Consider the following 22,049-nt stretch of genomic DNA (forward strand, 5'->3'; position numbering starts at 1 on the left):
TTCCATTTCTTTTCATAAATGAAACTTAAAACATTTGAATAACACGAAACAAATAATATTTTCAAAATTATAGTTATCTTTACGAATTAATCAAATTTTCCAAGTCCCATTTGTTTCTCAGACCCCTATTCTGTAATATGTATCTTATATCCGAAGAAAGGAATGCTAAAATAATACTTGGAACTTTCACATCCTTTCGTAAATCATAATTTAAAATCGCATAAATAAAGTGCACAGTGAACGTGTACTTTTTACTAGGGATTTTAGTGTAAATTAACCAGATTTCACTAGTGAACCTATGCATTCATTAAATTCATGCTTAGATCAATATAGACTGGTGTAAAGATGGCCTGAAGAAAGTCAAAGTGACGTGTACAGTTGGTATTTTATTTTGTTAAATAAGATTGAAACTGAGTTTTCAATCATGTCGTATCTAAATCAACCTGATTATGTACGTTACGTTTGCAATTGTGGGTCTTTGAAGCCAATTTCTAGAATATACTTCTGTAGACACTGTACGAAAATTCGTTGCGGTTATTGTCTCTGTCAAGAGGTACATCATTCCTGAAAAATATTTACTATGAATTAACACAGTTTAAATTTTTGTATACGTTTCCCCTTATTTGACGTGTAATTCTTTTTATTAATAGGTTGATACTCATTATTGTCCAAATTGTATGGAGATTTTTCCTTCAACCGAGGCTCGCCTTAATAAATATAAGTAAGTTAAAAAGGTCGAAAAGTTATTTGTATTTGTAGCATTACTTGTATGTGGCCTAATATACGTGTAAATGATTTTTTTTATTGATTTACATAATATGTTTACAGGTGTTCAAATTGTTTTGAATGTCCTTGTTGTTTTCATACTTTGTCTACTAGAGCTGGCCATACGCCGGTAAGAGTAGCACCATCCGAAGGAGAAGATGCTAAAGATGTTAAAACAACGCCAAAAAAAGTGTATTATTTATTTTGTTCATTGTGTCGGTGGACTTCTAGAGATGCTGGTATTCCAGATCAATCTGTAGGTATGTTTAATCAAAATATTTATAATGTTGAACTACTACTAATAACAAACAGTATCGAATCATTTAAGAATATGTAAAATAATATGTAAAATTACTATGCGTTTTGTTTAGCTACTGGAGGTTGGCCTGAACAAGAAAATCCACATTTGGCTCGTATTAATGCTTTAATTGATTATCATAAAATATTAGCTTCTATAGAAAAGCAGCAATGTGAGAAGTTTCGACCAAAACGTCCATATATGCAATTGGTAAAGTGCTTAAGTAACATTGATTTTAAAAAACCAAAATCTTTGAAATTGTTATTTAATTTATCTTTTTAATCTTTAGGCATCTTTCTTTATAACTACTGCTATGGTTCGTAAACGTATTATTCATCATACAGATCCTCCTGCTCGGACACAATCGAGCGACAATCCTCCACCATCAATCGCTAGCGAAGAGGTGGAGGAATTACCAGCAGAAATTTTTACAGATCCAGTAGATATAACTAAGAGTAAGCATTTACGTAAAATTATCAAAATATCGATTTAAAATCCTTGCACTTTAAAAATTTTAATATAATTTTCAAATGCAGTCACTACGTTAGAACAAAGACTGCAACATCTGGATGTGCAAGCAGAGAAAATGAACGAATTACGTCCACAGCACAGACAGTACTCTGTTAGAAGATCACAGCGCTGCCGTGTGTGCGAACATTCCGTTAGTAAACCAGAACTTTGTCCACAGTCTATAAAGTTTAAGATTCAACTTGCTGCATTGTAAGTTTATAATAATATTTTATAGTAATTTATAATCATTTTTTATATTATCATTTAATATTTTATTATTAAACTATATTTGCATTGTAGTTATTATGTACCAGAGGTCACAATTGTTACTTGTGAACCGCTTCGCCCAGGAAAATCAAGTGAATTACTTTTGAAATTTTGTAACCCAACACAACATCAAACTCAAGTTCTATTGTTACCATTGGATACACCAATGACTCTTAAACAGGAAAACGTAGAAGAGGTAAATGTTACATTTTATGTTATAAAATAATTTGCTTTTAATAATATTGAAATTATAGAGGCCTGAGTCTCCAAATTTATTGTCTACCCTTATACCAAGAGTGCGTATAGTAGAAGACACTAAATCTATAAAAATTAGTGCGAACGCGGATATACTTTTACCTCAAAGTCCTCTTATACTTCCACCCAGAGATGATACTGCCGAGTATGATGATATAGGAGATACTCATAACTTTCAAGATGATCCTAAGTACGTATTTCATCATTTTTATTTCTTAATATTGTCTTTACATATTCCAAAAATTGATTTTTTTCAAAGGCTTGTCATCTGGCGAAAGGAAAACAAAGCAGTGATAAAATTACACGTAACTCCACATGAAGATTTAAAGGAAAGTGAAAGTCAGCCAGTCATAATTGGATACGTTATGCAGTATGGATATGTGAATACAATCACAACATTAGAAGATAAAGCACCTAAAAAGTTAGATCTCAGAGTTAAATTGTATTTAACTGTGGGAAATATTGTTGGTAGTACTTAATACCTATCACAAATATTAACGCTTATAAATATTATAAACCTTCAGTTGCTAATATGAATACTTACAGTATAAACAATGTAGTCGTAAAGTAAATTTCTAAATATTTCATGAAACAACTTTCAAAATTTAAAATTATCTGATTAATGAATTAATTTATATTAATTTTGAATTTAATACTAATTAACCTATTGTTTAATTTTTATACTGCAAGCTTAAAAGAAATAAGTAACGAATAGAAAATTGTATGCATTGTATAAAAAATGATATTAAAAATTGTATGTATAAAAATCTAAAAACTAAAATGTTGAAGCAAATGTTTCCTTCTTTACTTATTAATAAAGGGTTTATTTATTATGTAGAAGTGAAATATTATCTACATAGAGTAGAACAATATAATAATATAATACAAAAATTGTTTTTAAATATTTATTTTTGAAAGTTAATAAACGACGCACAAAACCACAATTTACAGCCTGCGTCCACGACGACCACCCTTCCTACGTGTAGAATCAGATGGAATTGGTGTGACATCTTCAATGCGCCCAATCTTCATGCTAGAACGAGCAAGCGCACGTAAAGCAGATTGTGCACCAGGACCAGGTGTTTTTGTTTTGTTCCCTCCTGTAGCTCTTAATTTAATGTGAAGTGCTGTAATTCCCAGAGATTTGCATTTTTCTGCTACATCCTATTAATGATAAAAGTATTATTAATATTGAAATATTAAATTTTAGAAGGCATATACACTACATAAAATGTGTTCTTTCAAGTAAAGAAATGCGCTTCATATAAACGCATTTCTAATTTATGAAAGAAAATTATTATTCCACATACATGAACGCTCCTATAATTATGGAACAATAATTTAGGTGCTGCCTGAATGTGGATATATCAAACATATTTTATATAATGTGAATAGAAAACTTACTTGAGCAGCAAGCATAGCAGCGTATGGAGATGCTTCATCACGATCCGCTTTAACTTTCATTCCGCCAGTAACTCGGGCAATGGTTTCTCTAATTGTAGCAAAAGTTCATAAATAAAATGGTACATGTAAAATATCAATCTAAGACCTCTTTTATATGTACCTGCCAGAAAGATCGGTTACGTGTACGAAAGTATCATTAAAGCTCGCAAAAATGTGAGCGACACCGAAAACAACTTCACCTTCTCGAAGTTGAGGTCCAAGGGATACCTGAACTTCTTCCTTCTGTACTTTTCCTCTTTTTGGCGGCATTTCTGAACAAAATATTATTTTATCATTTTGTTGAACACATACTTTTGCAACAATTCATATAGTTTTCTAATTTAATAGTTTATTTACTTGAAATCAACGAACGTAAACAGTTTGAATTTATTTTAAGGTTATGTCTTGACAGTGTTCAGAATGTACAAGACACTCATGACATAAAATTCATCCAATCGCATCCGAACATTAAAATGATAAGGAAAAGATATTTTAATTGAGATTTGTGTAAACACATTCCCTTTATTTTTTTAATTAATTATTTTTCATATATTGTTAAGTTTTTCTATAGAATACCTGTAAATATGACCTACTGCAGATCTCTCTGATACAACACGAACAAAGCAGGAAGTCGAAAGGGATCTTCCGGCACCACGATGGTCGAATTAAATTTCGATAGTATCGAAAATCGAAATATAAGTAGCAATTTGTATCTAAACAGTAATTTGTGGTTCTTAATGTGAATTAAACCATTTAATTGTTGTAAAGACTTTATTTTACAAAATTTTTGTTTTAAAGCGTTGTGTATGTAAATGTCATAAATTATAAATGATTGTGTAAAGATGGATTAAGGATAATAAAATCAGAATAGACATAAAATAGAGAATAAATGTATCAAACTTAATAAATATAAAAAATTAATTTATTTCAGCCAAAATGCTGTTACAATTTTTCAGAAATTTTGATGACTAATTTACATTTTAATCAGAATCATCTGACGAGAGAAAGTAGCTGACTGTAGATGGTTTAGTTTTATTTGTTGACGAATCCATGTAAGTTTGTAAACTACTTTGATTCTAGTAACAAAGAATATAGTAAAATGATTATTACTTACAAAGAAAAGTATAAAATAATTTTTCAATTTAAGATACCTCTACTATATACCTGCTTTATAGTTTGTTTTGTAGTTGTAGATGGTCGTGATGTAGTTGTTATACCACAAGAACTTTTTACATTTGTTTTAGTTTTACCACCTCGTGAACCTCTACCTCTAGTCGATACTCCTTTACCTCGTGTTTGTTTTTTTGTAGACATTTTATTTATTTGTTCATCATTTTTATCGCTACTAATAAGATTTTCAGCATTTAAAGATGATTCAGGGTCTAATGTTTCTTCAGTTATCTTTTTTGTATTGAACATGTTTTGTATCTACAAAATAATATGTAGGTTATATACATAATCATTTAATGGGTAAGGTTCAACTCTATGTAACTATGTTACAATAATTTTCTTAATCTATATACCTCCAAACTTTCTTCTTGTGCTTTTTCCATTCTTTTGTCTCGAAAACTTTTGATTTCTTTGATAATATCTTCAGTAGTCTCAACATCACAAGTTTCCAAGTGTGCAATGGTTTTTTTCATTTGGTGGCTGAACGTAAAAAATCAATAATAATGTGCTCATGGTACTTTTGGACATACTAATTGTACAATAATATATTACAAATACTTTACTTTATTATACTTTCAAAAGCATTTACGTCTCCTGCACCAACAAATCGATTTAATGCGTCGTTTAAACCGTTAACTGTTAGTACTGTTAATAGATCTTTTTTTTCTTCAGAACTAAAGTGTTTCTTTATTCCTTCTTCAACACTTTTCCTCCAATCTGGGTCCTCCTAATCAAGGTGTCAGTAAAGTTTTATATTGGAAGATTTACAAATTAATTAGATTTCTGCTTACATCATTATAACAGAGAGCTTGTGCCATATCCTCACACTCATCATCAATATCTGTTAAACTCAATTTTGAGTTATTACTAAATTTTTTTTCTTTACGAAATACAATCATATCCATGGGATTAGCAATTTCATCGCAATATTTTTGTCCCAATCTGAAATATATCGTTTGTATTAACTATAGTGATTGATAGTGCAGGTGTAAAAAAATATGCATTTTGAAAATGGAATTTGTTTTGAATTAAAAACTTTCAATATAGAATTTATTTATAGAGTGTATATAATATTTATGTTTTTTATATTTGTTCATATACTTACTTTATATACTTACTTAGTTTCATCAAATAGTTCTTCATCAGTACTATAAAATATTCTTAAACGAAGTAAAGGTTGAATAGGCTGTTTAGGATGATCTGTTAGTTGTTCAGCGGCTTTAGGTATAAGCACATTTTCTATATAATCATCAACATAATTGCATACAGCCTGTGACAGTGTTTGTATATAATTTTTTTGTATATCCTGGTTGCGAAGTATCAAATTATCAAAGACAAATGGTCTGACAGTTTGTAGCTTTATTTTTTCCATTTTATATTTCAATCCATTTACACTCAAGATACCAATATGTTTAGGTTTAGCTTCACCTTCGCACAAGGAAGTTGCTATAGAACTTCCTAAATGAGGAATTTTTAGTAGGAAGTATAAAATGAAGTTTAAACTTTGATACAAGACAATGCAAATAGTAGAAGTAATGCACAATATACCTGGCTGGGAAATGAAATATTCTGTATCTGTGCAAAATTCTGGTGTAATACGACATTCGTGTTCATGTCCCCAAATAATAAAATTAAGAAATCTTGGAAGTGCGTTTTGTGGAATGTATGCATATTCCTTATGCTGTACACGATTTTGATGTAAAACAAATATATTAAAACAATCTGGTATTTCTTCTGGTCGTAACATATCCACCTTTAAAAAGAAACTATTTCCATTAAAATTAATTCAAATTCAACATATTACATTAACATGTTTTCTAGACTTTTACCTTAAAATCTCTCAATAATCTGGATAACCTTTGATCATTTATGTAACTTAAACCATAAAGTGCAATATGTGATTTTCCTTTTTTCATTATTAAAGGAGTAATAGTTATTTGAGTAAGGTCTGTCCATTTTCCAAAATAATTTATTAAACCAGACACTGACAACAAATCCATTGATCCAACAGCTCCAAAACCTATAAGCTCATTAACATAAAAAATTATTTAAGAAATTGTTAAAGATGCATCAAGTTTGAAACATAAATAAAAATATTATATTTCTTACTTGGATCATCATGATTACCATGGATAGAAAATACTGGCATACTGACATTTAAATTTGGATCTTCATAATTTACAGTTTTATGAGCACAATGTTGGAATACAACATTAGGATCGCTTAAAAACTGTACTTTGATTTCTCTAATAAGGATCATATAAATAAAATATACATTACATAAAATAAGCTATATTGTCTACTATATAAATTTATTCGACTAACCTTGTACCTAAACAGTATTTTCTTAATAATTCCATACATTTTATTACAGCTTTTTGCGATGGCTGTGTATCGTGAAATAAATCTCCACCAAGAAGTATAAAATCTACTTTGTGCTTTTGGCCATGTTGGAGTATTTCTTCAAAAGTTACAAAACTATCTTCCGATGCCTTTCCTTATATCAATTAATTAATTTTAGTACATAATGCAATGCAAGTAGGTAGACATTGCAAATAATACTTTACATAAAGAAAACAAAAGTTATTGCAATGCTACATATTACAACGATAGTTTAACAGAAGCATTTATTTACCAAATCAATTATTTGTAATTACATTTAAATTATTTCAAAGGATATTTTTCATATTAAATAAGTTTAATGCGATTTAGACACCAACCCCTTTTTTTGTTATAATCAAAACCGAGATGAATATCAGTTGCAATTAAAATTTTAAATGTGTCATCCTTATTGATATTTTGGCTACATTCTGCTTCAGATGACATTTTATATGTCAGATATTTCTTGCAAATTTATAGAAAATTGTGTTTATTTTGTCTCAACTTCAGCTGTCACCAATGTCAAATTATGTACCTATTTGTAACCTAGTATTATTCTGACAAAATCGGTTAAAAGGGCGGGATAATTTTTTTATATATCTAGAAGGAATTGTGATTGATCGAAAATGTAACTAGCGTTTAACCCCAAACTGAATAAGTTTTCATTGGTGGCAACTATTTATGTTTCCATAACTATTATGGAAATTCGATTCTTAATGTTGTATGCACTGTAGCTTCTACATTTCATTAGTGTTTATTAAACTGAATATTTTTATAAGCAACGAAAATGTATCATACACGTCATTTATAAATGGTAAGCTTGTAAATTTTATTGTACTAAATATATAAATAAATGATAAAATAATTAAATAATTCCATCTATACAGTAGGTATTTCTTCGTTAATATCTATAAACGTAACGTAAGCTAATAAAGGTTATAATTTCTATGAAGGATAAACTCGTAGAAACGAATTTGTTAGTAATTTTAAGTAATTTTAAGTAATAAAACACGAAAGTTTTATCGATAATTTGTTAAATTCGTTTCGAGATACAACTTCAAAGTCGCATGCGCAAGCCGCGTAAATCTATGCTCAGTATAATGGCGACATCTGACGAAGATAATAAATATAAATATGCTCCTAAGAAAGTGTCTTACGCAAATGTATCTAAAGTTTAAGGATATAAATGTAACGTTGTGGACATAATGACGTTGTATAGTAAAAACGATCGATGTATCAAAGGAAGCGTTAAAGATACTTTAAGATCAGTCAAACGTTTTTTTTTTATATCGAATTTGAATTTTTTTAAACGCGATCAGAATGGGTACAATGAAACGGATTTAACGTAGAATGTTCGAAAACTTGGAAATATAGCGTGTTTAATATCGCATTTGAGCGACAACAGTTTCGTATCTACTGCCAAGTGTTCTGAAATTAGATATTTCGACTGTAAGCATCAGCACCGTCGTAATTGTCGGTAAATGGAAAAGAATAGAAAAAACAAACGCTTTTACATGTAATCGATTTTAATCGACACGATTCAATCTCCGACGAATACTTGAAGATAGACGTAATTATCCCAGTGAAATTGTTTGTAATTCAATTAGAAACCGCGAAAGTATCTGGCAAAAATTACGAAGTTGAACGAAAATAGCCGAAGCGGGGACGAACAAAACGATGGTAGGGGCCGTCGAGACGGCGTCTTGATCGCCACCTGGCGGTCAGTCGACAGTCGTAGCAGCGAGGCGCAGGAGGAGGTTTGCTCGCCATATTTATTGTTGTCGTCGATGGGGTAGGCTAGCTGGAGTTTCGAGCTAGTGCAGTGGTAGTGCGTAATTCCGACGTAAAGTAGTACAATTGCTCGCGTGCCCGTGCCGGGCTAAACCTTCGCGGAAGGTACCGTGGACACAGTGCAAAATGTCTCTTACATAAAACTGGTGGGGCACTGGTGGCTCAGCTGTCCTACTCTGTTGTCGAGTGCGCCGTTCTATGTGTGCATGTGTGTATACATATAATATATGTTTGTGTACTCCCCATTCTGTTCTGGTTCCGTACTGTTCGTTCGGTGGTGCTAGAGTAGTAGTAGTAGTTGTAATAGTAGGTGAAGGAAGGAGGGGTGTGAAGTGCACCAGTGACGGAACGGTAAACTCGTTAGAGAGGGTGAGGTAAGCAGGAAAACGATTAGAATATTCGTGATCAAAAGGTGTGAAAGGTGGAACAGTGAGCATACGGGGCGATAGACGTAAGAAAGGAGAGGGGTTGTTCCTCCTTTGCGGGGTCGGGGTGTCGTCGCACATTCTTGACGTGGGTCTGTCGACCCGCCAAGGTCCTTGCGTCTTCGTCCCTCGCCTCCGATATACTGGTGTCCCCGTTTCAAATTTTCCTTGTCCTCTCGTGGCTCGAACCTAACCTAACTTAATCGCACGTTGTCCATTTGACGTTCGCCGTTATAATCTTCTCTGGCAACACGGTCGTTAGCTTTTGTATCCTACAGCGTATCGTCGCGTCGCGCGTTTTTCTTTTCGGTGATTACTCGCGATTCGCGCGAACTTGTACGAAATATAAAAGAGATTCTCCTTTCGCGAGAGAAAAATCAATACGCTTCTTCAAACATTATAGCGACGTGAAATCAGCTGTTTCTGTTTTACTTCTCTTTGCGGGAAGTTTACCCGTTCGCAAGGTACGTGCAAAGATTTTGCTAACCCCTGTACATCGTGCATCCATCGTTGACAAGTTACTCTTTTTCCCAGGGTAGAATCCATCGATTTTAATCGTTCGTAAGATTTTGAATTATCGACCGTGAGTCGATCGCGAATTATCGTACTCGATATCCCGACCGACTACTGTCCGTGTTATTATACTTTCACTCTTACATGTGAAAATAAATTGCCTTACGAAAAGCGTTAATTCGCGTTCCACCGTTACTTTGTGCTACAATTTTATTCGCTCGTACGGTCAATGTATCAGCAACGGTATCGTTCCGTTTGAGAAGCAGAAATCGTTTTGGAGGAAGCTTTTGTACACATCCATCTCAGTCGTTGACGCGTTAGGAGGTCGAAGCATCTTTTGTTAATACAAAACGCGTGGGGTTTTAATTTATTCTCGAAAAGCGACTATAGCCGAATAACAGAATTCGAAAGTGAAAGGTGGCCTTCCTGCAGCATCGCGATCCAAGCACGGGAGCGACAACGATAACAAATAGTATAACGATTATTTACTTTTTTTTTCTCGTTATGTTTGCCTCGCTCGTTTTACCGCGTCTCTCGACGATATTTTCGAACAAACGACAAAGTGAGACAGAAACGAAAGAAAAGGATTTCTCTCGGATAGAAAACTAACTCGTTCGCAATTGTGGTCTAGGTTGTTATCGTAATGTTGCGTGCACCGATTCGAGGAGCAATTAAAAGTGGCGGGTACCGTAGCTGTCTCTGGTGGCAGCGATATAATAGAGGGGAAATATCGGGTACCGTGTTGGCGGTGGTAAAACGGTGGTCAGAGGCGTACATTCGGATTTACCAATTACCCTACCGTGGACCCAAATCAGAGTTCGATCGACGAATTTCATATCTATTAAAAGTGTTCCGAACACAACCAGGTAGTTAACCTCTAGGATATTGGTCGCACACGAACGAAACTCGGGATTCTTCTAATCTCGATCTTTCCCCCGGAACAAATTCCTGCCTCTTCGTTCGAGGTGTGCCATTCTTGTTCTATTTAAAATTTAATTACATCAATCGTACGTCTGTACTCGTTTCTTTGCGCACCGCTCGAAGCTCGGTAAACCGTAATTTAAAATCGCCACAATGTTACACGATTTCGTTATCGAGTAAAAATAACCTACCGTACAAAATACACGGTATTTCGGGTTCGTTCTACCGAACTGTCCCGAAACACGATCCCGTTAATTGTTTCGAGCGGTGTACAAACACAAAGCTCTGAACCTTTTTTTTAACGGCAAACGGGAACATCCCCTTTATCGATGTTTCCGGTTCGGTGGCGAAACCGTGTTCCAAATCTATCGTAATTTTTAAACGACGAGAGATCGAAGTTGGACATTATCCGGCTGGAGATGTTCGTTTGCTGGCTTTGAAACGCACCGCGGTGAGCGATGCGGCGGCGGGAGGTGTAACCGCGGTCGAGCGGTACGGTCGGGAGGGGATAACCCTCTGCCGGTGACCTTCGGCGGTCACTATTCTTTGCCTCGAGTGTTGCGTTCGGCGTGATACGGTAACGAAGGGGCAACGGGGTGGGGGTGATCGCTACGTCCGCAGGAGCGCTTCCGTGCGCCACGCGTTCCTACGGTGGCTACGTCCACTTGACCTAGATACCTAAATTCTCTCGTTCGACGAGGCTGCGTTTCGTACAGGTCGGGAAGAAAAAACAAAGAAAGAAGGGTTCAGAGCAGTGTTCTCGAAGGAGGATCGCGCGCGCGTGATCGTTGACGCGTTCGAGTGTTTCGAGAGTAATAATAACGAGAATCTTGTCCAACAGGCGGCGATTCGTGGGGATCAGGGTGAAGGGTTTCGCACGTTGAACGGTGGCTCGGCTCGTAAGAGACGGCGGCGGTGTCGTCGCTTCGTGATCGCGGTGGGGCCGTCGACGGATCACGGTAGTCGTCGGGGGCGCAGTGGCCCGTAGTGTCGCGCGTGCCGATTCGTACGACAATTAAAACTGGCGGGCAACCGGGCTCGGTCTCCCGTGGCGGTGGGTGGTAGCGGCGGTGGCAGGCGCGGTGGCGGTGGCGGTGGCGGTGGCGGCAACGGTGGTAGCAGCAGCGGTGGTGGTTCCGGTGGCGGGACTAGAGGCACAGGGTCGGCTGCTGCGTCCGCCGGTCCCGGGGCCGCGGAAGATGCCGCCGGTCAACCCAGTCCGCAGATAATCGAGTGGGAGGAGACCGATCGTTACTCCTTCGACGACTCGGACCGCTTCGAAGAGGATTCTTTGTGCAGCTGGAGCAGCGAGCCCGAGTCGCTGTGCAACAACTGGAGGGGATGGCGACGACCCCCTGTCGGTTTCAGCCCCGCCAAGAAGACCTCGGAAGGTGAGTCTTTTACCCGGATACTTGTTCTCGCGTTGTACCTTACTTGATCACCGCGCGCGTACAACACTCTGGATTCATTTTTATCTTGTTCCTCGAACGTGGACCACGAATATAATTTTACGCAGTGGTTCGCCGAACGCGATTCTACCGTGACGCGTAAAAAGGTTATTAGGTCTCTTGGAAATCTCCGAGCGATTCGTGGAGCCTTCTTGGTGTGATTCTCGAATCGGAACGTAGGTCGTGTTTACAAGCACGGTCGATCGAGCGTCTAGAGAATCACCTCTACCGTAGGTATCGTGGTTCGCGAGACCGTGCGGCAAAAGTAACGTTTCGTTCGATTCGCGTGGTCAGTCGGTGCAATTTACCATTCGGAGTGCAGTTCGGGGTCGGTGTTAAACGTACAGTGAACTGGAACGGAGTGGTGAACGTTGAAATATGAAATTAAGCGACCTCGAACCGTCCTTTGCGTCTCCGTTCATCGACGTTTTCCTCTTCGTTTTCCTCGATCCTTTCCACCTTTAATTACTCGGGTGGTACGTGCTTCGCGCGTTACGTTCGCTCGTAGGCGAACGCGAGAATATCGCCACGGGTACCGGTACGGCGCGCGGGCAAGTGTTGGTGTTTTCCCGAGAATGATCAGGAACGGAGACGACACCGTTACGCTCGTATTTTAGGGTTTATCGGTGTCCTTTGTGCGACGTACGTGACACCGCGTTAAGAAGAACCGGGCGATGCAGTGGCGTTACGTTTGCCCGTAAAGAACGATCACGGTGAAATTTCGATCGAATCGTCGATTTTATCGTTACAAATGTTTCTCGTCGTGCCCATTGGGTACAGATCGACGCGTTCGCGCGTTTTCGATGAACGTGTAGAAACGACCGAAATCGAAATCGGGGAAACGTAAGAAACGAACGGTAAGTTTGAAGCGGTGGTGCGATTAGCGCGATCGAAGGCCGTTGGAACGGTAACGGAACGGTAATTGATATTTATTACGATGGGAAATGGTAGCGGTAGGCAAAATCGGTGTCCATGGCGGCGAATACACGCTTTGCATAAATCCATTCCGTATGTTCAATTTCCATTAACCGCTTTGATATACGCCGGCTTAATCGTCGACTCGGCGACGCGTCGACCGATCCGATGCAGGAGGTCCATTATCTTCGGCAGCTAAGAGGTATGCGTTGTTACTGGGTCCGCGGTATAGGCGTGTAGCGATGCGTTGTAATTCTCGTGTCTCTTTAAGCGTCGCTCGAGGTACACGTAAAGCGTATGACGCATACAAATTCCATGGCCCGTTGGCACCAACGGGCAAGGTTAACGATTTCCCATCTTCCTGATGCATCGTCACGTTCCCGACCGTTGATTCGTTCTTAGGACTCGGCCATCTTTCCTGCCGAGTCGCGAGATCAGAATTTCCGTGAATCGTTCCCGCGTTCCTTGTACCCGTTCATTTTCCATCTTCCGCGAAACGTGAATAGGTGTACGATCGCGAGTTTTCTTCGGCTGCGAGACTGTACGTAGAAATTGTTTACCTTGAACGGTAGTCGTGGGTTCTTGGAAACGTTCTCGTGACGTCGTAACGTTGGAAATGTCATCGATGACCGTGTCACGGTACCGTCGTTCCGTTCCAGGGAAATATTAGTAAGCGCGAAACTCGTTGTTGTTTCTTTCGATTCCGTTGTTTCCTCGTTTCGTTTCGTAACGCGAGCCCGTCCTCCCCGGTTGGTCTCGCACGGTGTAATTCGAGGGAGGAATCGTTCAAGGTGGAACGAAACCGACGGAGAGGCGTTAAAAACCGTGGACGAAAGTTTTTCGTACTTTGTTACTGTAATTGAGTTGGCACGTGGCCATCGGAGGACCGCACGCCACGCAAATTGCACTCTTACCGTTGTTCGCGGGTATGTATTACACCTTGCGATAATAATTTGCCGTACGGTTGCACTTTGAGCGTCGAAGCGTGACGCCGCGATAATTTATTTACCGCAACGAGACGATCTACAAAATGCTCGGTGCAAAAACTCGAGCTGTACGGCGCCGCGAGTCATTTTTAAATCGCTTCGATCGAGCATCGTTGAAAAGAGGTCGATGCAAAAGTGAAATTTCCTTTTTTTTTCTTTTCTTTTTTGTTTTTTTGTACCGTTACCGTATAAAATTACGCGTAACCGGGGAATCCAGATCGAACATTTCCGTACCGGTTGCTCGAAACGAGTGGTTGCACAAAGGCGAACAAATATCGTAAATAGCGTTCAACGTGGTCGTTATCTCGGTCTTCTGGTATTGAATTTCCGATTTGTTTTTTTTTCTCGCTCGGGAAGGATGGAAGAAAATATCATCGACGAGAATACAGTTTCGCGATATCGAAGGCACGTTATCACTCGCGAGCGATTAGCTTTCCAATCCGGTAACGAACGAGTTAATCCGGCGTTGATGTAACTCTCCGTGATCGTGGTTCGATTCTAGGGTTCTTTTCGTTCTCGATGGAGGTCGAATCGAGCCGAGTTCGTCACGGTTGAAGGTACCGGACGTTGGGAAAACGGTACATCTCGATAGGAAACGACACCTTTTTGTCTTGGTAATTTCGTAAAGAGCTCGTAAAGAACTATACTTATTTCTCGGGCGAGATCCGAGTACGGTGTCGCGGCAAGAGAGACTTTCCAATCGGAACGAAGGATTCGGAGCGATACGAGAACGCAGCCGTCTCGAGTCGTTCCCTGCTTACGTATACACGTGTACACCGAACTTATGTACACGTTCACGCATACGTCTCCCCGTGTATCTGCTACGAACAGGGGAAGTAAGAGAGATTTCACTCCATCCTCGTTTCTTCTCTCGGGTATACTCCTTTCCTTTTTCTCCACGGTCCTTGCTCCATGGCGGAGCGATCAAGGCCGAGAAAAAGACTAAACGGAGAACGCGGGAGGGAGGGAGGGAGAGAGGAGGAAAACGAATCGTGCTCGCTCTCGTTCGCGCACGTAAACATTCGCTCCGTCCGGAGATTTCGAGTACCTCCGTTGCTCGCAGCATTTTATCACGCGAAACAATTTATTACGGAGATACGTTAATTTACTCGAATCGAACGAATTAACGATAACTCCGAACGAGCGTAATAACGGAGGGTTAATCTTCTCGTAAAGCTCGCGGTAAAGAGCTTGAAAAACACGGGCAAGCTGCGCGACGGGAAAACGAACCGAAAGGTATCGATCACTGGAACGGAATTCGGCACTGGTTGATGATTCGACGACGATTTTTTGCGATTTTACCTCCGACTTATTTCAAATCGCAAACGAATGAAACTCGGTGCGTATTGTATCGAGGAGGATCGAACTTGAAATCGAATTACCACGCGGTGTTGGGCGTATTGAAATTTTCAAACGCGATGGACGAACGCGGAGATTCTTTTAAAGAATCCAGTTACGCGGGACCGATCCTTAAAGTGTCGATACACTCGAACGATATTTCGGGACGATGGCGGTTGTAACGGCCGTACCGTAAAACCATGTGGTTATTTTTAGGACCGGTCCATTTACGATGACGGAGAAATACTGCTCCGTGCACGTCGCGCTTTAATTTCCCGTTAATAAGTATCAGCGAGCGCGGGAGCGCCGTTTTTAAACGGTTTCTTCGATCCACGGGGGATCCCATAAGGATCCCAGCCGCGCAGAGAAAGTACGTACGCGTAGATACGTCGGTTTACTTTCCCGGCGCGCATGCGCGTTGTACGACGCGCATGCATTTAGAAAGTGTGCTCGCGAACACGGCGATACACGATTCTCGCGTTTCGCGAGTCCGGCGTCGCCTCCTCGGTCGTTTTCCTCCCGTCGGCGGGCGATTAATTCCGTCGACGATTATCGAGTTTATCGTTCATCTGCAACCCGTAGTGTCACGCGACGATAATTTGCCAGTTTCTGTCGCGCGGGAAGCCGCGCGTCGTCGCCATGAGACCGCGGCCAGCGTCGTCGTTACGGCGACGTTTCCACGCGAGCCACGGATACGACGGGCGAGCGACTCACCCCGCGCATGCGCGTCCCGCGCGCCTAGAAAAATGCTCGATATAAAGTTAACGCAGCTCGCGCGGGTTCTAGAGCCTCGAGTGCACGGCGTGACATCGCCGCTCGACCGTAAAAAGTCTCGAGTCATCGAATTGACGACCGTTCGCGGTGCCGTCATCGACGCTTCTTCAAATTTATTTAGTTCCCTCGTTTCCTATCGCTTCGTGCAACGTCGGTTCCGCTTATCTGATCCCAGCGAGCTGTTTTCCGCTACTAACGCGAAGTAAATTGTAACGCCGGATATCTCCAACCTTTCGCGTAACTCTATCGCGAGCAAACTCCGAGTCGAGAAAATTGCGCGCGTTATCGTTCGTCGTCTTCGACTTCGGTGACGCAATCCCTCGAAACTTGGTCGCGCGATTCTCCGGCACCCGGTACGCTGGAGTATTCAACGAAGCACGACTCTGGCCCTTGGTTATCGGACGAATTTAAACGTTGAAATATAGAACGCAACGAGTGGTACGCTCACCGACGATTTGCCGATTCACGGCCGGCGCGTAACAGATTCGTTTCCGTCGTTTCCGCAAAACGCGACTCGGAACTCCGGTGTCGAATTTTCTTCGTTTCGTCGCGGGGAAATGAAAGAAGCCTCTCGGTAGGAGGGATGTTCGTTCGGGACTCTCGAGCTGGACGATCCGTCATGGCGGAACAGACGTCGCTCGAATTTCATTAACTTGCACCCGTGACGAGCGATGCAACGACATAGTCGCGTCACCCGGTACGCGCCAACCGAGCAACCAACCCCCCGGTGCACGTCTATGACACGCCTATACCTATTTGGAAGCGTGACAGCACGGGATAGTGTACGGTCACGCGCGCCACGCCATCCGGATTTCAATTAGACTAATGCACCAGCGCCGTTGCGAAAGGAATATTCGCTCTCGCCTCTGTCGCGCGGAACGCATAAAGCACGAGATCTCGGGCCAAACACGTGCAAAGTAGCGCGAGCTGCGAGCTCTTTTTTTTTCCATCGAGGCCCGTGGGCGTCGCGCTCACGGCCCGCGATAAGAGCTTCGATTTTTGGCGGACTCGTTATCGTTCGAGTCGGTGTGCCGCGCACTTTTCCGCGCACGCTTGAACGGTGCGCATAACTCTACCGGGACGAAAGTCTCGAGTACAAGACAAACAACTTTCCGTCCGTTGTTGAGCAGAAATTAGAATTCGTGTCGAACGAAGCCGAAAAACGGTACAGGTCCAAGAACAGCGATCGGGGATATTTGCGAAAAGAAATATTTCGAAGCGTTCGTTCTCGATATCGGTGTTCAGCTCGGTGCGTTTCGAGCACAGTTTCGAGGTCGTTTAAAAATTCTGGACTCGTTCCTCGACGCATCGATTCACTTGTTGGAGCGAACGCAACAATGACGTAAAGCGTGCCGGACGTCGTTTAATACCGTTTTCGTATTGGCTCTTTTCCTTTTAAGTTTTCTTTCCAGTTCCGAGCGAGTCGTCCTTCGCACCGAGTTATATTACTGCACAATTTCTTTATGTATATATACACTCGACTTTACGATACGTTCTTGTATCTACGATCACCGTACCACTGGTCATGCGAGATCCCTATTACAATCCGAACTTTGCAACATCGCTCGTAGTGTGTATCGCAACGAGTCGATGATGTTCGAATCGAACTGTTTCGTTCGTGGTTCGCGACACGTTCCGTTTCAAATTCTTCGAACGTTACCGAGAGACCCAGTCGGTACCTCCACAATGGCCGATCTCGAGCGTCGAAAATCGTGAAATCGGCCGTGAAGATACGCAACTGAACCGCAGCACGAGAGACGACTTCGTTCGAACACGGAACCCTTTCTAAACGCCCACGTCCCGTTAAAACGAAATCACCGTGAAGAACTTCCACGAGCATTTCGCCTCGTACCCATGGAAATCCTATCGGTGCGACACCGTGAAAGCGAAAGGGTATCGCCATGGTGCCCTTTTCCCCGGTTAATTACGGTACGGGGAGATTATTCTCTACGGGCAGGAGCGGGCAATTATCGGTGGCACACGTGTGCACCTTAGGTCGCCATAGTTGTCGCGAGTACGCGGAATCGGGTTTCGGTACGAAACGGGATACGAATTATACGCGGTGCTCGATGCAACGAAACGCGTCTTCGTAATTTTCCACGGTATCGGGTCGAAACGAGTTCACATCAATGAGAAAACTATCGTCGACGATATTTCACCGTTAACCTTCTGTAACCCTCTTGCAACTTCAGCGCGGAAGACACTCCCCCGTCGCGCGTTTATTCAAATTCGATTCGCTCCTCGCGCAATTACCCGACTACGTTCTCCGATGGTGAAATTACTAGGGAATCCTCGAATTATGTCGGGCCACTCTCCGCGTGGATAGATTCTACCGAAACCAACGTATTTTCAATTAAATTTGTATCTATATATATATATACATATATATATATTGGGACACGAGCTGCAATACGGATTAAAGAGGAGCGTAGAGAATACGTGGATTTCGATCGACGAGTAACAATATTCTCAATTTCCTTCGTGGATGGTCTGCACCCGATTTGAATATACGTACACGAGGTGGTTGGTTGTCGGGAAATATTCAATTCCTAGATTGGAAATTTCTCGAATTCTTCAATGTCTAGATTTCGATGCGTCGAGCTGTGTTTGTACGTTGTGATTATCGCGCGCGTAATTTCGAATAAAAAGTTTCACCCGTGCGTATACGAGGACGAGGTATCCAAGATGGACGATATCGAAAAGGTTAAAAACCGGTCGGATCCGTTCGGTTGCTATCCCTCCCACGAAATGTCGGCAAGGAGGGAAAACAATGGCGAGTGTTGCAGGATGTATTGCCGTGAGTAGGAAAAGAAACAACCGGCGGGGGGTAGGTCGGCCGTGAGGAACGAGGCTAGCTAGAAACGGAAAGAGGAACAGCACGGGAAAGAAGAAGGGATGGAGGGCGAGCAAAACCGGTGGAGAGGGCGAAATGGGCCGTTGCTCGAGGGTGACAAAGGGTGGTCGTGAGAGATGAAGAGCGGGGTCCGACGGGAAGGTAGGTTTTGCCGGTCGATGTTGCTGGTCGTTGTACCTCGCGTTTACGAAGATTTTCTGCGTGCGGAGGATGCGTGTCTGCGAATGAAAAAGACGTATCGAGAGTTGGTGTCCATTGCTCAACCGAACGAACGTTTACCGCTCGAAAATAATGGAAAGAAAAACAAAAAATGGGAAATTATTGCGACTTTGAAAAGGTAACAATATTCTATACGCGTCTTCGTCGAAACGGAAAGTCATCCGAGAATTGGTCCGAGACCCGACGAGCTGATTGCTTTTACATCGGGAACAGAGTAGAATCGTAGTTCGAACGTTAACGAACCATCGAAGTTGTACGCGAGCACGTATGGTCAAGAAATTAAATTCCGCGCATGCGTGCAGTGCGAGTATAGCTGCACTGTCCGCATGATTCCGGCTCCCGCAGTAGCCCGATGCGAACACTGGACAGCGATTTTTTTTTATTCAATTTCATCGCCTTCTCCACGACCCGCTACAGCCGGTTTTTTTTGTTCCGATTCGAAGATTTTAAATAAAAAATTATGAAAAAGCGTCTCCACGCGACAAAAGTATCAAAGATCGACCGTTCCGCGCATCCTATAGCAATATTTTCCCCGCGGGGATCTTTCTCGATGTTGTTTTCAAAGATTTGCCAAACAAATTTACTTTTATTCCCGCGACAAAGACTCTTGGAAGTAACCGAAGGAGAGTCCAGGATAAAACGATCGATTATCGCTCACCGCGTTACGATTTTACAATTTTAATTAGTTTCGTTAATTTTCCGAACGTTCGCGCGAAAGAAAGAAAAAAAACCTCGCACGGAATGTTGCACGCGCTGTACACGATTGAAGCGAAATGCACGATCGATTTTTTTCAAACTTGTAAAGGTATGCAACTCCTCCCCGTCCCACTGTACGGGCATTCTGCATCGTGTGTACGAGTTGCAACTCATCGCGAGCCGGCGAAACACACGATCGGAGAGGAGGCTGCAAACCGATACAAACTCGCGCAATTTTACGCGTAAAAGCGAAACTCGTCGGTGGCGCGCGTTCGTTCGTGCACGGCGTGGTTCGCGCGAAATATTCTCACACACGGAACGTGGAAGGAGAAGAGGATCGTGTACACGCGCGGTTGTGCGTCCCTGCATGCAAATAACTTACTGCGCGTTGCACTTCCGCACACAAGAAAGAACGCGCGCACGCGCGTGCGCGCAGAATCGCGTAACACGGTGAAAATATAAATTCAGCGAGCGATAGGATCGCGACGGCGGCGTATCGACGCGAAATTTCCACCGGGCTAATAAAACCTTTACGTGATCTACAGCCGGCTCGTATTTCATCGCGTTTAATTACGCTCCCTCGAATAATTTCATCGCGAGGAAACGTTCGTCTCCCGGCCGTGGTGAAGTCCGCGTTCGAACGGGACCCGCCGCGAAAATAAACGGAGCAGTCTGATATTTTCTTTCGGCGAATCGGGGCCTCTTTGAAAAATATTTTCCACGTTAAATGAACAACGTGTACGAAATTGGCGGACACCCCGTCTAGTGTGCAACGGTTCAGAGTACGGTACTTTAAAGCGTAACATTACCAAGTATAAGCTACTTTAACGTAAAGATACTTTGGAATGTTACAAAATTTAAACTATTGTAAAATATAATGTTGCAAAATGTGAACTACTTTAGAGCATAGTATCGTAAAATACGAGCTACCTTCAAGTATGACGCTTTAAAGTATAGTATCGTAAAGTACAAGCTACTTTAAAACAGAATTATTTAAAGTGGTACAATTTTCTCTGTACCTTTCTCAAAGCTGTACACGATTTCGGTTAATCTACGTTGTATTTATCTATCGAACAAATCGTCCGATCGAAATCTTTAGGCATTCGTGACGAAATCGGACACACGCTCGTACAGAGACGTAGAAAATTATCGAAACGGGACCCGAGGGTTTAATTATATCGCTCGAATCGTCTAACTAGCTCGCATATTGAAAAAACAATTGTAGCTAACTCCGAAATAGTAGGACACTTTGGCGCATGTGCGTCGAGACAAGTTTCCACAGAGTGATAGCACTCCTCGTTCTCTTATTGTTCCAGATGGTATCGTTTTCGGTGATGTTGTAAAATTACATTACCGATACACCGGTCGGTTGTATATTATTCGTTTCGACCGAAGTACGTTTCCAACAACCGAAACAATTTCCACATTGTTTCCACCGAGCGTTTTTTCCTCGTTTAACGAACGTTACTTCCCAAGTTTTATACGATGTTTCGAGCGCGTTAGAAGATGATCGTATTTCGTACTTTTCTAATTTCCGTACACTCGAGCGCATCGAACGCTCGTCCTCGATATCGACGATCGATCGTTGAACATTTTGCAACGAGACAACCGTGCACGATAGGTGTACACATCCGTGCACAGCTTAAAAGCAAGAGGTTTGCGCGCGCGTTCTGCGTCTGTGCGCGTATCGCGCACATTTCCATATAGAACCGAAATACAAATGACCAGGGGGATTTAATCCGGGTCAGCGTTCGGCGGCAAAGTTCTGCTGGTTTTTGTCGACTGAAAATATTTCTGTCGAGTCGAGCGAACCGAACGCCAGTCCGTTATACGCGAGCGCGCGCCAGACTGACTTTTCCTCGCGAATACACGCGCCTTTGAACACTACGAAACGTTCTATGCGCGAGTAATTATAGTTTCGGTTTGTCCGATCGCTTGGAACGATATCGAACGCGACCAATGCTAATACACGTTCGAAAGTAAGTTCTCGAACCATCCTGTTTAAATTCATGCGTGTCCGAGAGTGAACAATTTGCGTCTCGTCGAAGGAACGCGTATATTTCCTATCGTTCTTTAGAATCG

The 22,049-nt window shown here is 41.5% G+C and overlaps 5 protein-coding genes across 5 annotated transcripts in view; 3 read left to right on the forward strand and 2 right to left on the reverse strand.

Moving 5' to 3' along the window:
* The first annotated feature begins 344 nt into the window (after nt 1-344).
* Nucleotides 345-2,822, forward strand: Dctn4-p62 (dynactin subunit 4). Its single transcript, XM_076317494.1, has 9 exons — nt 345-553; nt 651-721; nt 829-1,025; nt 1,137-1,273; nt 1,353-1,518; nt 1,600-1,783; nt 1,874-2,036; nt 2,095-2,285; nt 2,355-2,822. Exons 1-9 carry the CDS (start codon nt 425-427, stop codon nt 2,572-2,574), a joined length of 1,458 nt encoding a protein of 485 aa, XP_076173609.1. The 5' UTR covers nt 345-424; the 3' UTR covers nt 2,575-2,822.
* Nucleotides 2,823-2,986: 164 nt separating this feature from the next.
* Nucleotides 2,987-4,203, reverse strand: Rps14 (ribosomal protein S14). Its single transcript, XM_076317495.1, has 4 exons — nt 4,115-4,203; nt 3,660-3,810; nt 3,500-3,587; nt 2,987-3,259 (listed from the first exon to the last, which is right to left on the reverse strand). The coding sequence occupies exons 2-4, from the start codon at nt 3,806-3,808 to the stop codon at nt 3,041-3,043; spliced, it is 456 nt and encodes a 151-aa protein (XP_076173610.1). The 5' UTR covers nt 3,809-3,810; nt 4,115-4,203; the 3' UTR covers nt 2,987-3,040.
* A 246-nt stretch (nt 4,204-4,449) lies between these two features.
* On the reverse strand, nt 4,450-7,886 carry Mre11 (double strand break repair nuclease mre11). The gene is made up of 11 exons (XM_076318082.1): nt 7,429-7,886; nt 7,034-7,205; nt 6,818-6,954; nt 6,538-6,728; nt 6,257-6,461; nt 5,827-6,166; nt 5,500-5,650; nt 5,272-5,435; nt 5,062-5,188; nt 4,703-4,966; nt 4,450-4,614 (listed from the first exon to the last, which is right to left on the reverse strand). Exons 1-11 carry the CDS (start codon nt 7,532-7,534, stop codon nt 4,519-4,521), a joined length of 1,953 nt encoding a protein of 650 aa, XP_076174197.1. The 5' UTR covers nt 7,535-7,886; the 3' UTR covers nt 4,450-4,518.
* Nucleotides 7,887-8,292: 406 nt separating this feature from the next.
* Nucleotides 8,293-11,854, forward strand: LOC143150692 (uncharacterized). Its single transcript, XM_076319140.1, has 4 exons — nt 8,293-8,362; nt 8,493-8,554; nt 8,695-8,844; nt 11,579-11,854. The coding sequence occupies exons 1-4, from the start codon at nt 8,293-8,295 to the stop codon at nt 11,723-11,725; spliced, it is 429 nt and encodes a 142-aa protein (XP_076175255.1). The 3' UTR covers nt 11,726-11,854.
* The window catches only part of Dora (zinc finger SWIM domain-containing dorado), a gene marked incomplete at its 5' end in the record, with an annotated part of 127,236 nt that continues 116,933 nt past the window's right edge, over nt 11,747-22,049 (forward strand). Inside the window, one exon of the mRNA XM_076319141.1 lies at nt 11,747-12,128. Within this exon, the coding sequence (XP_076175256.1) occupies nt 11,747-12,128 (382 nt within the window). The remainder of the gene's footprint in view (nt 12,129-22,049) is intronic.

This window comes from Ptiloglossa arizonensis, chromosome 8 (assembly GCF_051014685.1).
Source record: "Ptiloglossa arizonensis isolate GNS036 chromosome 8, iyPtiAriz1_principal, whole genome shotgun sequence".
NCBI classification, from domain to species: Eukaryota; Metazoa; Arthropoda; class Insecta; order Hymenoptera; family Colletidae; genus Ptiloglossa; species Ptiloglossa arizonensis.

What these genes read in the sequence shown, in the direction of transcription:
- Dctn4-p62 (XM_076317494.1), top strand. Translation starts at nt 425, where the DNA reads ATGTCGTATCTAAATCAACCTGATTATGTACGTTACGTTTGCAATTGT. An exon ending in GCTCGCCTTAATAAATATAA is followed by an intron (nt 722 to 828) that starts GTAAGTTAAAAA and finishes ATATGTTTACAG; the next exon opens with GTGTTCAAATTGTTTTGAAT. An exon ending in AACGTCCATATATGCAATTG is followed by an intron (nt 1,274 to 1,352) that starts GTAAAGTGCTTA and finishes TTTAATCTTTAG; the next exon opens with GCATCTTTCTTTATAACTAC.
- Rps14 (XM_076317495.1), bottom strand. Translation starts at nt 3,808, where the DNA reads ATGCCGCCAAAAAGAGGAAAAGTACAGAAGGAAGAAGTTCAGGTATCC. An exon ending in GTAACCGATCTTTCTGGCAG is followed by an intron (nt 3,588 to 3,659) that starts GTACATATAAAA and finishes TGCTACAATTAG; the next exon opens with AGAAACCATTGCCCGAGTTA. An exon ending in CTGCTATGCTTGCTGCTCAA is followed by an intron (nt 3,260 to 3,499) that starts GTAAGTTTTCTA and finishes TATCATTAATAG; the next exon opens with GATGTAGCAGAAAAATGCAA.
- Mre11 (XM_076318082.1), bottom strand. Translation starts at nt 7,534, where the DNA reads ATGTCATCTGAAGCAGAATGTAGCCAAAATATCAATAAGGATGACACA. An exon ending in TGATTATAACAAAAAAAGGG is followed by an intron (nt 7,206 to 7,428) that starts GTTGGTGTCTAA and finishes AATTGATATAAG; the next exon opens with GAAAGGCATCGGAAGATAGT. An exon ending in GATTATTGAGAGATTTTAAG is followed by an intron (nt 6,462 to 6,537) that starts GTAAAAGTCTAG and finishes TTCTTTTTAAAG; the next exon opens with GTGGATATGTTACGACCAGA.
- LOC143150692 (XM_076319140.1), top strand. Translation starts at nt 8,293, where the DNA reads ATGACGTTGTATAGTAAAAACGATCGATGTATCAAAGGAAGCGTTAAA. An exon ending in TACTTTAAGATCAGTCAAAC is followed by an intron (nt 8,363 to 8,492) that starts GTTTTTTTTTTA and finishes GAGCGACAACAG; the next exon opens with TTTCGTATCTACTGCCAAGT. An exon ending in GCAGCGAGGCGCAGGAGGAG is followed by an intron (nt 8,845 to 11,578) that starts GTTTGCTCGCCA and finishes CTTGTCCAACAG; the next exon opens with GCGGCGATTCGTGGGGATCA.